The sequence below is a fragment of the Pagrus major genome, chromosome 16 (assembly GCF_040436345.1).
Source record: "Pagrus major chromosome 16, Pma_NU_1.0".
Taxonomy (NCBI): domain Eukaryota; kingdom Metazoa; phylum Chordata; class Actinopteri; order Spariformes; family Sparidae; genus Pagrus; species Pagrus major.
Genome location: NC_133230.1, coordinates 2,002,140 through 2,017,700, shown reverse-complemented (window position 1 = coordinate 2,017,700; position 15,561 = coordinate 2,002,140). Strand labels below are relative to the sequence as shown.

Sequence of the window (15,561 nt, the reverse complement as noted above, 5' to 3'; positions counted from 1 at the left end):
TTAAACATTGAGGCAGTTTTAGATGCAAAGCTTGAATTCAACATGGAGAAAATGAAACATGAGAGGAACAGAAGGTGACGCGTTGTACATTAAAACTGTTTTGTTCTACATGTGCACACGACACTGATCCTCACACACACTTAACCTGTTAGTCTGCATTCTGTATCACAGGCATCGACTGAACTGGCAGCTGACGTGTCGTGGAGTACAAGTATAAAGTAACACATGATTGAAGTAGTTCAGTACAAGTACCTCAAAACTGTAGTGAAGGACAGAAGTTAAGTCAGTGTATTTTGTCATGTTCCATCACTGGACTATTTAAGATGACATAGATATAAATATATATAAACTTTATCTAACTAAGAAGTTGCATTGACATTAAAATACATATTATAATAAAATCTACAGAGACAGTGTTAGGTTTGGAAGTAGCAACTGCCTTTAAAGACAGACAATATTAAATTAAATTAAATTAAATTAAATTAAATTAAATATAAAATTAGGATTACAGTCAAAGCAAGCAACAATGTTTTTCACCAAATCAACATGAATAATGAAGATCTTCACTGCAGTGTTAAATAAGGCTATAATACATTTAAATGGGATAAAAGATTAAATTAAAATAATTCAGTTCAGAAAGAAATTTTAACACGTAGAATCAGAATCAGGTTTATTGGCAAAGTATGTGTACACACACAAGTCCGGTTAAGTTCCCCCTCAATGTGCAGGGAATAGTTTTTAAATATATATATATAAAAAATAAAAAATAAAAATTTAAAATCACGACTAATATGTACAAGAAAAAAAACGAAACAACATTAAATAAAAAAATAAAGAAATAAATCTAATTATTCTTTTAGACTTGTTTCGGCATTAAAATCGTTACATTTCCTCTTTTACAGAATAATTAATTTGTTATTTTTTTTTTATATTCAACGCGTCTCAATAACAAACGACGTCATCAGAGCGCGACGCGTCCGAGCCGCTGCGGTGTGAGCTGAGCTAGCTGCGTGTCCGTTTACACAACACCGTGGAAGTTCTGGTGGCTGCAGCCCGAATGCTCCGGGACCATCCGACCCGCTCTCTGCTCCCCTGACGCGGCCCGGGTTCCGAGTGGACCGATGGACGCGCTGCAGCAGCTCCCGCCGGAAGTTTGGGTGTATGTGTTCAGCTACCTGAGCACGGAGGAGCGGCACACGGTGCGCACCTGCTGCAGGTACCTCAAGAAGCTCATCGACCACTCGTCCCTGTGGCGGACCGACACCGTGGTGCTGTCCGACCTCCGCCGCTACACCTACGGCTTCTGGGACACCCTGCGCCACCGCAAGCTCACCCGCGTGGCGGTGCGGCACCTGCGGCGCAAAGAGTGGCGGCGGCTCGTCAAGTTCCTGCCGTCGCTCACCGCCATCGTGTTCGTGGACGGAGGGCGGCTGTACAAGGAGAAGTACCTGGACAACCTGAGCAGGTTCCCGGACCTGAGGGAGTTCGGGGTGCGGAACGCCACCTGGGACGAGGCGATGCTGGGGCGGAGCCTGAGCGAGCAGCTGCGGGACAGGCTGACGCACCTGAGCGTGTGCAACGTCCGGCTCACCTGCACGGTGGAGTTCATCAACACCGTGTCGCACCTGGTCAACCTGCGCTACCTGCTCTTCCACCAGCAGGGGGAGGGCTACGGGCTGGACACGGTGAGGCCGGTGCCCCGCGGCGTCTTCCACAACCTGCTGCTCAACCTGAAGAAGCTCAAGCACCTGTCCTGGGGGATGAGGGGGGAGCCGCCGGAGCCGCTGCCCGACGACTACCTGAGCCCCCCGGACCCGGAGCAGCCAGGTGAGACGGTCACCTGTGTGTGATGCGTGCACCTGAGGGTTCTGCATGTTTGAGCTCTTTAACTACAATTAACATGAACTTTAACTCCAGTTAGGGGCTGAAACTGACACCTGGGTCACCTGATGCCAACTCACCCGGACCCCGCCCAGGTTTGAAGCTAGGAAGGTGGCAGGGTCCGCCACATAGGAACAACATAGTGCACCTTTAAAGTTTGGTCCTCTGAGCTCAATGTAATCATTCTGTGACCCTTTTCCCCCTGTGACTCCCTGTGGACGAAGTCTTAGTGTCATAGCTAAACTTTCTGAACTCTGTCCTGTAGGAGCTCCCCGGTACGGCGGCCCGGCTCTGACCACCCTGGAGCTGGTGGATTACCCAGAAACCATCCTGCCAGAGAACGCCCTGAGGAGCCTGACGTCGCTCAGGTCTCTGACGGTCCGCTACAGGTACATCAGGGAGGGCATCGAGTGTCGCCTCCCGTCCTGGCTCAGTCCTCTGCAACAGCTGGAGACGCTCAGCATCATCGGTGAGTCGGGCCGTTACTGTAAAACTTTATTTAAAACACCCTGTGGCGATATACAATCAGTGACATCATCCGTAAGAGTGTATGAGCCAATGAAATATCAGAAAATAGTGAATACTGTCTTGGGATCTTGTCAGTCCAGAGGTTTGATGTGACCCTTCCTTGTGATTTCTGTCCTCTCAGGTGGAAACTCTCTGGCCGTCTACACGACCACCATCCCGTCCAGCGTGAACAGGCTGACGCTGCGTGTGGCCATCACTCTCAAAGACATGGACTCCATCGCTCCTAAAGTCCCGGGCCTCGAGCACCTGGACATCGAGCAGAACCGCTCCAGCGGCAGCCTCTGCAGACGAATCCCCATGTTGTTCCCTCAGCTCAGGACGCTCAGGATACGGTGAGAGAGACGGGACGTTATTTTAGGTTTGCTGTGAGGTTACGGAGATGAGCAGGTTTGAGTTGTCTACTTACACTATCGCAAATGTTTCGAACAATGTTTAAGACCCAAGAAATCCATATTTTTTCTCAAGCTAGGCACTATGTACATCTTTTGTTGTGTTTTGAGTGGCAGAGAATTCATACCGTGCCTTTAAAGTGAGCTTCATCAGCCTTAAGTGAACAAACGATATGTTCATTGCATGGCCACGGTCATTGATGCAGGAAAAGTCTTCCTCCTGTCCTCTTTTGTCTCTCAGGTTTTTCCGTAGAGAACCGGAGAAAGACCTGCTGAGCCTCCACCGGCTGCGTCACCTGGTGCAGCTGGAGCTGCTGGTGGAGCGCTCGTTCATCCTGAGGGACTACCTGAACGGTCACCCGTGGCCGAGCCCCTGCGTGCAGGAGCTCATCAACCAGCTGCGAGAGCTGTCCGAGAACAGGATCAACGTGATCACGACGATGCGCCAGAGAAACCCGCTGAGGGAGTGTGACTGCGTGTGGGAGGGCGACTGAGCAGAGGAAGAGCTGGGAATGTAGATTTAATTCCCCCCGAAGAGAGAAGAAGACAGCGGCGGGAACAGAAGCAGGAAAAGACATCAAAAAGCTGCGGTGGCGACTGCTGCTGGTGCCACTTTTCTTCAGAGAGACGGACAAAAGAGGCAGAAGAGCCTCAACATGAGAGTTTATTAGACGATGAGCTGAATATCAGTCGACATTTTGGCTCGAGACCCCTAAAAAAGAAGCACTTCAGTCCACTAAGGACCCGGTTCACAGGGTGTGTATGAGTTGTGACAACTTCAGCAAAATGAATTTAATTAAAGAGGAGAAACAGCCAATAAAAAGGGTTGAAACACAGTGTAAACTAGCGGATGGAGGAGAAATGGATTGAAACAGAAATTTAAAACCCAGTTCTCCACATTATGATCACCTGTAAGGTTTCTGTAGGACGGGGCTGTTGTTCCTCACGGCTGAAGTGTAACGTGTGTTGTGTTTACGATCTTAGCTCGGCTACTTCTTGAGTTTCAGTGAGGATGACTGAGCGTGAGCGACGATGATGGACGTCAGTTCATTGATTCAGTTATGGATCTTTACAAATATGTTTTAAAAGAAACAGAAATCAAATCAAGTCGAATCATGTAGTGACCAGAGAAGTGATGTTATCTTCACATCGATGGAGGAAAAATGGACTGACACACTTAATTTATCCCTTTTAAGAGGAATTTAGTTTCTTTTTTTTCTTTTTAAAACCAACAGAGCTAAAAAACTATTGTTTTTTTCCGACTAACGTTTCTTTTCACTGCCGATTATTTTCTCAATCAATCGATTAAAAGAGAAACGGAGAACGAAATATTGGCGACACGATGACGCTGTCAGAATTAGTGAAAATGTACGTACGTGTTACTGAATTCATCACGGAGGACGGTTAAAGTTTGCTCGGGCTGCAGCTAAAGATTATTTTCATTGTCGATTAATCTGTTGGTTATGTTCTCGATTAGTCGTTTGGTCAGAAAATGGTGGAAAATGTTGATCAGTAACGCCCAAGATGACGTCCTCAAATGTCTTGTTTTGTGAGACTCTTTTGTTTTCTTAAAAAATGACTTAAACCGGTGAATCGATTCTCAGAATAATTCGATGATAAAACGTCGTCTCCCGTGTCCGTTAGATTAGATTAGATGAGAATGTGTCATAAAGAAGAAGCACGAGTGCCAAAATAAAACCGGCAGCACTTCGTCTCCGTCGTTAGGCTGCAACTTTTGTCGTTGATTGGAGGATGCATGGATGAGGAAGTTTTCATGACTTTCTGGATGTTTAAAACTCCATGAATTAATATCTTCATTAACAATAAATCAAGTGTCACTTGTGCTGAGCTTAGAGCCAACTTTCCTCCCGAATAACGTCTTAATGCACCTTGATTGTTTTGATTTTGACGAACGCAGACTGAACGAAGACAAAGTGTGAACATTTTTAGTTTTGTCGTATTTTATTTGTGATTCAGCGAATGACCTCGTCTCTTATTTTATGTATAAACTACCTAATTTTCTCGGTTTGTGCTGAAAAATCTTCGCAAAGTGTTTTTCATTTTGTTTTGATGAATTAAATCTGATATTGATGTGATTTGTTTCTGAGCTAAGAGACTCCAAACTTTATAAAAATATATATAAATAATATTTACGCTGCAGCTGCAACTGATGATTGTTTTCAGTATCAATAAATCCAATAGTTCTCCTGATTAATCAGTTAATCACTTGGTCTGTAACTCTGGCAGGTTTTTAAAGCCCCAGTTGATGAATTTAAATTGCTTGTTTTGTCCAACAAAACATACAAATATTCAGTATTTTTTATATTTTGTGTTTAATTTTTGTTTTCATTTTAGTTTTTGTTTTAAAGAACGTTTAGTTTTAGTTAGTTGTAGTTTTATGTTATCGTGGGCGTTGCAGTGTTGCCACAACATGTCGTGTTGATACATTTGACAAAAAGTGCACGACCTTGTTTAGTTTAATTTTCGTTTATTTCTCAAGTCTTGTTTTTTTTATTTTCTATTTTTATTTCATTGAATTAAAATGTGTTTTTTTCAGTTTTCTAGTTTCTGTTTGAACGTTTTGAAAGCAGCCAATATTCACAGCTGAGAATCTGGAACGATTTTTGTGTTGTTGGTCTTTTTAAAATGTCACAACGATGTTTCAGTTTGAAGAAAGAAAAAGAAGTTTGTTAAATATCGCGGCAGAAACCCACAACAGAGGATTTACTGTGAGGTTGAAATGATTTTAATCCAGATCAGTTTATGTAATTAACAGCCCACTTTTTTTTGTAGTTAAGGATGTAACAATACGTTTTATTTTCCCACAATGCCATGAAAATGCAGGGTTTTCTCTCCTTTTTCCTGAGTTTGTTTCTCATAAATGAACCCAAACTTGACTTTCTTGTTCTCCTACTTTGTTACTGACAAAAAAAATCTCTTCTGACCTGATGTGACGTCTGTTTCGGTCTGACTGGTGTTACAAACACAAGAATGAAACTGGCTCGGGTGATGCAGTGTAGCGTTCAAGCTAACGTAAAAAAAAAGACTTGAAAGAGTGATTATTGTTTGTAGATGCTTTTGTTTGTCAGCTGAATGAATGAAATTCTAACATTTTGTTGTATTATTTATGGAAACAATGATTGTACATTAAAAGAGAAGAATTAATTCTTTATTTTTGGTCCTTTTCCTTCTTTTGTTCTTCGTCATTTTGCTTTCTTGTTCCATTTATCTAATTTCATCCACTCGGTTTATTTCCGTGCAGATGTTTTGGGGAATAAAGATGGTTTTCTTTATTTCATAGCTCCTAAAGTCCACACGATCGGACATTTGCTGTTATTGTTCTGAGGAATTCATCACCCAAAAGTTAAAGATTTTTTCCAAAACCGCGCAGGAAGGTCACAGACACTTAAATTCACTACGTGGCTTCTTGTTCAGTAATTGATCTTCATTAGACACAATGAATGGAGTACTGAAAGAATGCAATGTACACATTTTGTTAAACAAAAAAATAGTTATTTAATATTGAGATTTGTTTTTTTTCACTCTGTACAGTATAAACAATATGAACAAAAGACAGACAGACAGCATGCAGGCGTCTGTGTTTCAAATGTGGATTAATCCGCCGCTGAAAATAGTCCCCGGCAAACGCACCATATCCTCCTGCTTGGCGAGCGGCTGTTTTAAAAATTAAACTATATATTTGTGTCTTTTTTTTTGTAAAATTTAGATGAGAAAACCAAAAATCTGCTCACGGCTCTCGAGACAAAACGATTATTTTCATTATCGATGAATCTGCTGATTAATGTGGTGTCTTATCGTTTCTTTTGTCCAACCAGCAGTCAGAAACCCAAAGTCTCTTCATTTACCGTCAGAAACGACAAAGAAAAGCAGCAAATCCTCCATTTCAGAAGCTGGGACCAGACGAAGTTTGACCTTTTTTTTTTTAAATAAACAATCTATAAAAAATATATAAAAGGAGAAAGAGGAAGTGACCAATGACGCTGAAGAACAGGAGAAATCAAACTTGATTTGCTGACAGTTTCACGCCTGTTTTTGTTCTCAAGCAGAAATAAATAACCATCAAACAGTCAGCAGACAGCTGACAAAGTCATTACATTCAGACATCAGAGTCAGACGACAGCAAACATAAAGAACAAAATTAAGACTTTTGGTTGTTTCCTCGTGTAAAAAGTGGATTTTCAGTTCCTTAGTTTTGTTCCTCTGGTGGTTTAGTAAACTTGACAGGTTTCCCATTAATTAACTAAAATGTGTCTCTAACTGCGGGAGTGCGAGAACCTTCACACAGAAAAGAAGCTCGACAAGGAGATGTAGAAAAGAAAACATGGATCAGAACCTCAGAACTCCAGCAGCAGCGTCAGCGGCTCCGCAGAGTTCAGGGCGATCTCCTGTTTCTGTCCGTAGACTCCGTGCTCCACCTTCACGCCGGCCTTCGTGCACTTCACCGAGTCGGCCATGAGCTCCCTGCAGGCCGACACCAGGTTGGAGAACAGCTGGGCGCCCCACCACAGCTCACACCCGCCCTTGTACTGAATCTTTCTCTTGGGCACCGGCTCCCCGATCAGGGAGTCCTGAGGGATCAATAAGACGCTCCCGGGAAGGTCGAGAACGGAGACGCAGTGTCCGGTGTCTTTACGGAAAAATCTGGTGGTCATCAGGCTGTTGGCTGTTGAAAAAGACAGAAGAGGCTGGACTTATGTTGCTATTTACCTCGCTATACGTCACTCTGCATCCACGTATCTGGTGATAACATTATGAATTAAGACAACATGTTGTCACATCTTACCCATCTCGTAAGTGGCGTCCTCAGTGGCTCCGTGGAAGAAGCAGACGTACACGACTATCCCCTCCTGGATCTGAGGACAGAGAAGATCCACTAAATCCACCAAAATGTGAAATCTCACAGCCCAGCAGTGGTGTGAGGCCCGAGACAGGAACATCAAGACTTCTGATCCCAAATCTCTCTGTTCTAGGTCGATCTTTAAACTCAGTCATTTGGGAAAGATGTACCTTGTACTTCCGATCTCAGCGGATCTGACAGGATATCTGTTGGATCCACATCACTACAGCCCAGGAGCATCATAATCTAAAGTTACTGAAGATGAATAAACACAATAATAAACAGATCCACACACAGACCCACCTCCGCCCACTCAGTATCGGCTCCGTCCACGGCTGGTTTGGTCTTCACCTTCGCCGTGCTGCACTGCTGGATGACGGTCCGGGCCTGAAGACTCCCGGGCCTCCGAAACAGAGCAGGGCTGCTCACACACACATATATTACAATTCAGTTAAAACACTTAATAAAAGGAAAGCAGGCAGAACGTGGTGCCGTACCTGTCCACCTCAGGAGGGGGTCCAGCTGTCTTAGTCGGGGCAGACTGAGCGATGGTGAAGACGGGCCAGGGTTTGGTGCTCGAGGCCGCCACAGGCTCCAGACCACCGCCGCAGCTCCTCTTAGTTGATGAACCTGCCGCCAACTCGAGCTTTCTCTTCTCCAGGCGCTGGACGCCGCCCTGACTCCGGGTTTGAGCTGATATTTGGGTCTTTGGTCCTCTGCTTTGACTTGGAAGTAGAACCTGCTTGCTTGGGGCTTGTGGGAGTTTAGCCGTGGGCTCAGGCGGAGGATGCGACTCTGTGAGGAGTTTGGTTGTCTCCTGGACTTTGACACAGTGATGAGTTCTGGCGCTGCCCTCTGAGCTTCCTGTTTCTGTCTGATCCTCCTGAACCTGGACGCTGCTCTGGTTCTCAGGCTGAACGTCGGAGCTGTTCGTCTTCTTCTGGACTGCTGGGGTCGCTCTGTTGACGGACCAGAGTCTGGCGACGAAGGGTGTGTTAGGAGTCCTCGGCTGGAGGATTATGGGAGTTTTGGGCTGGAAGTGGATGGGAGCTCTTAGATGGAGGAGGATGGGGATTCTGGGCTGAGGGTTGACGGGAGTTTCAGGCTGAGAGGACGAAGGGCTCTCCTAGGATTGACATGAGAGATGTGTTGTCTTACAAACTCTTTCCTGATGATGGTGGAGTATTCAGAGGTAGCTTAGCATTTTATTTATTACAACATAATATTCATTTAAGTGTTTACTGTTGTTTTAAATCTTTAGTTATAACTTGATGATGACAAAGATGAATCCTGTTGGCTGAAGCAGAGACACCCACCACTACGACCTCTGGATTCGCTGGCGGTCTCTCTTCATCAGCGACACTCCCAGCGCCTTCATCAACATCCCCACTGTCATCCTCTTCATCATCACTGCAATCATCGCCATCCTTCCCACTGCCGACATGACGACAAAGACAGAGAGAGAGACAAAGAAGTAAGAACAAAGAAATTCAATATGAAGCATTAATTTCCCAGATGTCTCCAGACAGACTCCCACACACCTGTCCACGTCCTCGTGTATCTGTGGTGATACGAGCGACTCTGATCGTCCTGCTTCTGTTTCTGGTTTACTCCTCTTCCTCCTGCTGCACTGAGAGCAGCTGTTGACCCACTGCATCACATCAGCTCTCATGGTCTTCCAGAAATACCTGTCAGAGATCAGGTGTAATCAAGTAAAGTATCAAGGATATCCTACAATCGTCCCAACAGTTTGACAAACTTTTCCTTTTTGTCTTTTCTGCGTTGACTCTTGAAGACATGCAGCATCAGGATGCTACACAATGGATCAATAATGTTTTGTTAAACATCATATTCAAAGACTTTTCAAGGACTTTCCAGGCCCAACATGACAAAGTTTGAGACACAGATTGAGGTTTTACAAATATGTCACAACATGAACAAATATGTCTTTAAGTCAGACAGTAAACAGTAAAATAAGCTGAAACTTTGCTTAAACCTAGATTTACTTTAAACCTTCTGTTTGCAGGATCATAAAGTTTCATCTCATCCTGACGGAGGCGATTTATTAGTCTCACTTTTCGTTGAGCAGTCGGAGACACTTGTTGACTCCGAGGTGGTTCAGCTCGTTGTGATAATCCACCAGAGCGGCTTCGACCTGCTGCCTGGTCCTCAGAACCAAACGCAGCCGATCTTCGCTCACCATGTGGAGCTCACCGTCTGGAAAACCAGAACACGGTCATGTAAGTAAGTATTAAAGGAATTAAATGACAATCCTGATGACGGTAGTTCTGTTCAAACCTTTGATGGCGAACTTCTTGCAGAACCTCCTGAAGGTGTTCTTCTCTACGTAGCTCAGTCCAGGAGGATAGATGCGTCTGCTCAGGTAGAGCTCCACGGCATCGTACTTGGCAAAAAAGGCCTGCTCGCACACAAACAGGAAGTTAAAATCAAGTCCAAATGGCTGTAAAAGGTTGACATTTGCTCATTTTGTGATCATCTAAACGAACCTCCTCCCCCGCAGCAGGCTGGGCCGGACCTCTGGACGGAGTCTGAGGAGGAAAGACACGACGTTTAAAACAGCACAGACTAATGTATAATTCAGATATACAGTCAGTAACTCTTGTGTCTTACAGCCGAGTCGCCGTGGACCAGGAGCGTGGGCAGGGCGTCTGCAGTGAGCGCGACCTTGTCCCCGCTGCGGTCGAAGCAGTCCTCGGTGAAATGGGTCGAACAAATAGACGAGCGGAGCCGAGGGTGCCAGTTCGGACGACCAACAGCCCTCAACCACTGGGTCAGCAGGACCGTGTTGTGAAGAGGAAACCTGGAGGCGATGACGGGTGAAGATGCAGTGAAAAGAAGCAAATATGCGTACATCTCTGACCTGCGCTCGTACCTGTGGAAGGTGAGGCCCAGGCCTCTCTCCACCGGCCCGCAGCAGTTGGTGCAGTTGTTGACGCTGCAGCGGAGCCACTTCCTCTTGGTTCTGTTCAGGCAGGTGTTGCAGTTGCTGATCCAGCGGGCCAGGTCTCGGGTCATGCTGGCCCAATAGAAGTGCTTTGTGATCTGTCGCTGGCAGATCCCCTGTCCGTAGTGACCCTGGTTGTCGTGGAACTGCTTCAGGATCGAGTTCACCTGGGAGCAAAAAAGGCAGGATGGGAAGCAACGTAACACATTTCACATGATTCATGAAGACTTGACGCTGTGAGTAGACGACACAAACCTCCTCTCTGCTGCGCGGCACTCTGAGAGGAGGAGAGACTCGAGTGTACATCAGCACTCCGTCTGAAACACAAGAGAAATGTTTCTAAAGACATAATTTGATACTAAAATCTGTCTCTCTGAGGATTGAAGGAGGTAAATAAAGTGAGTGATGTTGTGTTTTATCACTCCGTCCTCTCACCTATCAGGCCGAAGCGCTTGGACATCCTTTTTAAAGCAAATCTGCTTTGCTTGCTCTGCATAGGTAAGATCCTGTGGCTCAGATACCTGCAGAATAAAAAGTAAAAACCTCTCAACACAACCTCCGTTAAATGAAGAAACTTGAACACGTGAATGAAGCGGTCAGGTGATCACAGGTCTACCTGGCGATCTGGTTGTAAACGGCGAAGCTCGGCTCGATGGTGGTCTTCCTCCTCTTGTACTCCTCCACCGTCTCCATGGAGTCGGGATCGGGAGCTGGGAGGGAGTACTGGTGCTCCTGCAGCTCCACGGGTGTTTCAGATTGATCGAAGGCCGGATCAGACGGATCTGTGGGTTCAGCAGCAGCAGCAGCAGCAGCTGTGGACAGGAAGTCCTCCAGGGTGCTGGACTGGAGGAAGTCCTCATCTGAAGGGACGGAGACCTGAAAACAGAAGAGGATGAAGTTATCCTGGGAATGAGACTCGACAATCAGCTATCTTTGTGGTGCGTTCAGGAACAGCTGGGACAAATCCTACTGATTCTACCTTTAACTTTAATGAATTATATTAACATGACGTGAGCTTCAGTTAGCTTTGACCACAAATGTCCTTCAGAGGGAGACTTTTTACTCCGAGTACATTTCAGAGCCTGTACTCTATTACTTTTACTGGAGTAAACAAGCTGAATCAGAAGTTAAAGAAAGTGAGAAACAATTCCTGGATCCGTCCTTTTATCCAGAACCACACCAAGTGTTAATGCGGTCCACATCCAAGTTTAGTCAAAATCTTTTCAGTAGTTTGCAAAAACATAACCTCGTTGGTGGAGATGATTAATATATCTCGGCAATCGGACAAAAAGCTCCACTGTTTCCGATAATCAATATATCCCTAATAGACAGAAGCAGGACGCATCAGAAATACTTTGTGTTTTTGCTGTAAAATAAACATATTTTGTTCTTGATGTTCTCTCCTGAAGTTTACAAGAGAAGGAGAGAAGACGATTAGACGACAGTGCAGATGATTCATTTGAGGTTTACCTCGGTCTCTCCCTCTTCACCTTCTTTGCCTCCATCAGTGTTTCCACCGTTACCTTTGGGAAAGCGACCAGGGAAAACAATGTCTCTTCCTGTTTTGGTTGCCAAATGACAGACGAGCTTCCTTCGTGCTGTAACTCGACGTTAGTTTGTCAGGAAAAATCCAGCCCCTGAAGAGCAGAGTGAGGCGAGGTTTATACGTGGACGCTGTCATTTTCCTGCAGCTATTACACTGTATCATCGGTATTTACTAAAAACTGACATATTAATAATCTCTGTAATGTATCAATGACACGATCCACGTATAGACCGGTTCCCTTTAACTCTCTTTCACTGTGCTTTTCATTCCCCAGGCTCGGGTTTTCCCAGAAAAGCAAAGGTCGAATTACAGCCCAAAGGAAGCGAGCGAGTCGGTCTGGCAACCAAAACAGGAAGAGGCTTTGTTTTCCCCGGTCGTTATCTCCAGGTAACGATGCAACAACTGGAACAACTGTGGAAACTCTGATGGAGGCGGCAAAGAAGACGAAGAGGGAGAGTGAGAGTTTCACGTCTCTACTAGAGACTAACTGAAAGAATAAACTCGTGTTTTGTTGTTGCATTATTAACCTGTCCTTATTCCTGGAAATGTACGAAATTAAGCCTGCAGATGAGCTGCAACTGCCTCTATTAGCTGTACTGTGTCACCTCGTCCTCCTGCACGGTCACAGAATAGATGGTGGGTACGGCGTCTGGCGGGAGAGTCAGCTGACCGCCCTCGCTCAGCGTGAAGCAGGACGGCTCGAAGTGTCTGGAGCAGAGGCAGGAGTTCATGCGCAGCGAGCCCTCGTCCCTCTGAGCCACCGCCAGCCACAACCGCCGTTTCTCAGCCTCCTTTGGAAACCTGCAGGGAAAAAGTACTTTCATACTGAGCCAGAACAGAACTGAGGCTGACAAACTGGGCCAAGCCTCACAGTACCACTGCTACAAAGCTAAGAATATGATACTTGATGTGTGAAGATCCACCTGTGGAAGCTGAGCCCGGGGTAAACGTAGTTGGAGGCGTCGCAGCCGTAGGCCAGGCAGAAGCGGACGGGCGGGTCGGGGGGTTCGGCCGGACTTTTGCTCTGACAAACAGCGCAGGCTTTGATCCAGTTCTTCACCGCCTCCGTCACTCCAACCCAGTAATACATCAACTGGAGGAGGAAGAGGAGGAAGAGGAGGAAGAGGAGGAGGATTAGAAACAGACCCTGTTTGCAACACCACGCTCGCCATCGCAGCAGGTGTGTAAATCCTTTAATATTCTGTTGATCACCATGATCTCCTTTACGGCCCGGGACCGGCCGGCGTGGTTGTTGTTGTCATGGTAACGGGCCAGGATCTCCCTCACTTCCTCGTCGCTCCTGACAACGCGGAGGAGGCGGCCTCGATAGGAACGCCACAGACAGCCATCTGGAGGACGGAGGGAGGAACTACAGTCGGTTACAGACAAACTAAAAACAAAGACGAGTTCATCGTCGTGATGTGAGTGAGCGCGTTCTGCCTTCGCACACTTTCGGGTTCACTGCTGTGCAGCAGAGCCAGTGTTTTCTAACTTTTAAAGTAGACGAGTTGAGTTTTAACATCAGGAACATCAGTGACCTATTAGACCAACTGACTGCAGATTTCTAAAGGTCTAATTATTCTGATTTTTAATAAAGTTTGACCCGACCTCTGCGTACTTTGTGTGTTTTCTCAGACAGATTTGGTGTCCAATGTTTTTTTACACATCTGTCACTAAGACTTCTGCTTCACTACTACCAGGAAGCTGAAGTTAACCTGCCTGGGCCTTTAAGTGTCTGTCTCTGTCAGCTGCCGGTGCAGCTCTGAAATACCTTTATAGATGAAGTGTTTGCTGGCAGCTCTGGTTACTTTCTTTGAACTCTTTGACGCACCGACTTGAAAAGTTCCCGTCCGCACAAAAAGCTCCACCTTATCTATGAAGTCGAACGAAGGCATCTGTAACGGAGGAAAGAGAGACAAAGACAATCAACTCTCATGCAACTCTTTTCATTCAGGCTCCTTTCTGATGGACCACGATGATCGTCACACCCTGGATCATTGCTCTCCTCTGTTTTACGATATGTTTTCTTTTTTATTGCTTATTATCTTGTGTGGCAGATAGATAATAAGATGTGTATCTTATGTTCCCTCTTCCAGGTCACCAAGGTCATGTGGCTCGGGCACAACTTCTGCTCAGTCGTCCTCCTGGATTTTGATGTTCTGGTCGGTACTGGCGACATCTGTTGCATGTCTGTCCGTCCTGAGAGAGGGATCCCTCCTCTGAGGCTCTTCCTGAGGTTTCCTCCGTCTTTTTTCTCCCTGTAAAAGGTTTTTTCTCTAAATCTAGTAAGTTTTTCCTCACTTGAATCGAGGGTTTAAGAACAGAGGATGTCGTTCACTGTACTACACAGTAAAGCTGGAAAGATTATTCAATGCATTGACTAACAGACTCTCAATCTCGATATTAAATTAATTGATGATTATCAAGTAAGAATGTCACATATTTGCTTTCTTTTCTCCGTTCCTTATAGAAAACCTCTGGATATTTCATATCAGCGTGGACAGCTTGAACAAATAATCAACGGCTGGTTTGTTAAATATGAAATAATAACGTTAAACTTCTCCTTTTTGTTGCTAATGAGCAAATAATTCAACATTTTCTGACATTTTTCCACATTAAAGTAAAAACATCTGGGTTTTGAACAGTAATTTAGTCAAAATAAGCCATTTTAACCTGACAGACACTTCCTCATTAGTGATGACAATTTGTAAACAAATGCTTAATTGATTAATTGATTGACTGAGTGATTGATTGATTGATTGATTGGTTGATTGACTGTCACTTCTCTATTTCTGCAAAAACACACATGCACACAGACTTTCACATTAGTTGTGACACCACAAACACATGCATCTCCTCCTCATGCAACACATTCCTGCTGTGAGTGTGAAGTTTCAGCTCCCCACCTCAGAACATCCTGCGTCCGGTCAACACAAATCCTCGTTACACCGTCAGCAACTTTCAACAAAAGCTCAAGTTTAACTGCGAGATTTTCCCACCGAGCTGCTCCTGAAAACATCTGGATCCATCGTGTTGTATCTAAATGTTCACAGAAAAGCTGCAGACTGACACGTTTCAGCTCAAATTTGAGGCTAAATGTGGCGTTTGGTGTTGTGCAGGTTTAAGCTAGCAGCAGCTAGCAGGGGACCCGGTGCGTTCCGGTAAGGATTTTCAAAATAAAGGTTTATATTTTGCTTAAAACGAGGATTTTTATTTTATTTTTTTTTTTTTTTAATTACAATTAAATAATAATAACACGATTAAATAATCAAATAACAGGGAAAGGAAATAAACAAAACCAAATGGAAATTAATGAATAGATAAAATAAAAAGTTAGCATCTTGCTCTACATTCGCATTTACGGTACACTAATCATTTCTACTCTCCATAAAAA

The 15,561-nt window shown here is 44.9% G+C and overlaps 2 protein-coding genes across 3 annotated transcripts; one reads left to right on the top strand and one right to left on the bottom strand.

The window, feature by feature from the left end:
* Positions 1-973: 973 nt before the first annotated feature.
* Positions 974-5,970, top strand: LOC141010948 (uncharacterized). The gene is made up of 4 exons (XM_073484115.1): positions 974-1,827; positions 2,147-2,350; positions 2,531-2,741; positions 3,040-5,970. The coding sequence occupies exons 1-4, from the start codon at positions 1,122-1,124 to the stop codon at positions 3,290-3,292; spliced, it is 1,374 nt and encodes a 457-aa protein (XP_073340216.1). The 5' UTR covers positions 974-1,121; the 3' UTR covers positions 3,293-5,970.
* Positions 5,971-6,307: 337 nt separating this feature from the next.
* On the bottom strand, positions 6,308-15,287 carry LOC141009970 (uncharacterized). Of its 2 annotated transcripts, XM_073482711.1 has the most exons (19): positions 15,074-15,287; positions 13,939-14,062; positions 13,380-13,516; positions 13,091-13,260; positions 12,773-12,968; positions 11,238-11,497; positions 11,057-11,142; positions 10,877-10,938; positions 10,550-10,788; positions 10,288-10,477; positions 10,164-10,205; positions 9,955-10,075; positions 9,732-9,873; positions 9,198-9,344; positions 8,973-9,090; positions 8,154-8,782; positions 7,960-8,077; positions 7,603-7,672; positions 6,308-7,482 (listed from the first exon to the last, which is right to left on the bottom strand). In XM_073482711.1, exons 2-19 carry the CDS (start codon positions 14,060-14,062, stop codon positions 7,154-7,156), a joined length of 3,180 nt encoding a protein of 1,059 aa, XP_073338812.1. In that variant the 5' UTR covers positions 15,074-15,287; the 3' UTR covers positions 6,308-7,153. The 2 variants fall into 2 exon arrangements, with proteins under 2 accessions (XP_073338812.1, XP_073338811.1); XM_073482710.1 differs by having other exon boundaries at positions 10,288-10,788.
* Positions 15,288-15,561: the final 274 nt, after the last annotated feature.

Coding starts and splice junctions, on each gene's coding strand:
- LOC141010948 (XM_073484115.1), top strand. CDS start 1,122: ATGGACGCGCTGCAGCAGCTCCCGCCGGAAGTTTGGGTGTATGTGTTC. Junction 2,351..2,530: donor GGAGACGCTCAGCATCATCG/GTGAGTCGGGCC, acceptor CTGTCCTCTCAG/GTGGAAACTCTCTGGCCGTC. Junction 2,742..3,039: donor CTCAGGACGCTCAGGATACG/GTGAGAGAGACG, acceptor TTTGTCTCTCAG/GTTTTTCCGTAGAGAACCGG.
- LOC141009970 (XM_073482710.1), bottom strand. CDS start 14,062: ATGCCTTCGTTCGACTTCATAGATAAGGTGGAGCTTTTTGTGCGGACG. Junction 9,345..9,731: donor CTCCGACTGCTCAACGAAAA/GTGAGACTAATA, acceptor GATCTCTGACAG/GTATTTCTGGAAGACCATGA. Junction 8,078..8,153: donor CCCCCTCCTGAGGTGGACAG/GTACGGCACCAC, acceptor GTGTGTGAGCAG/CCCTGCTCTGTTTCGGAGGC.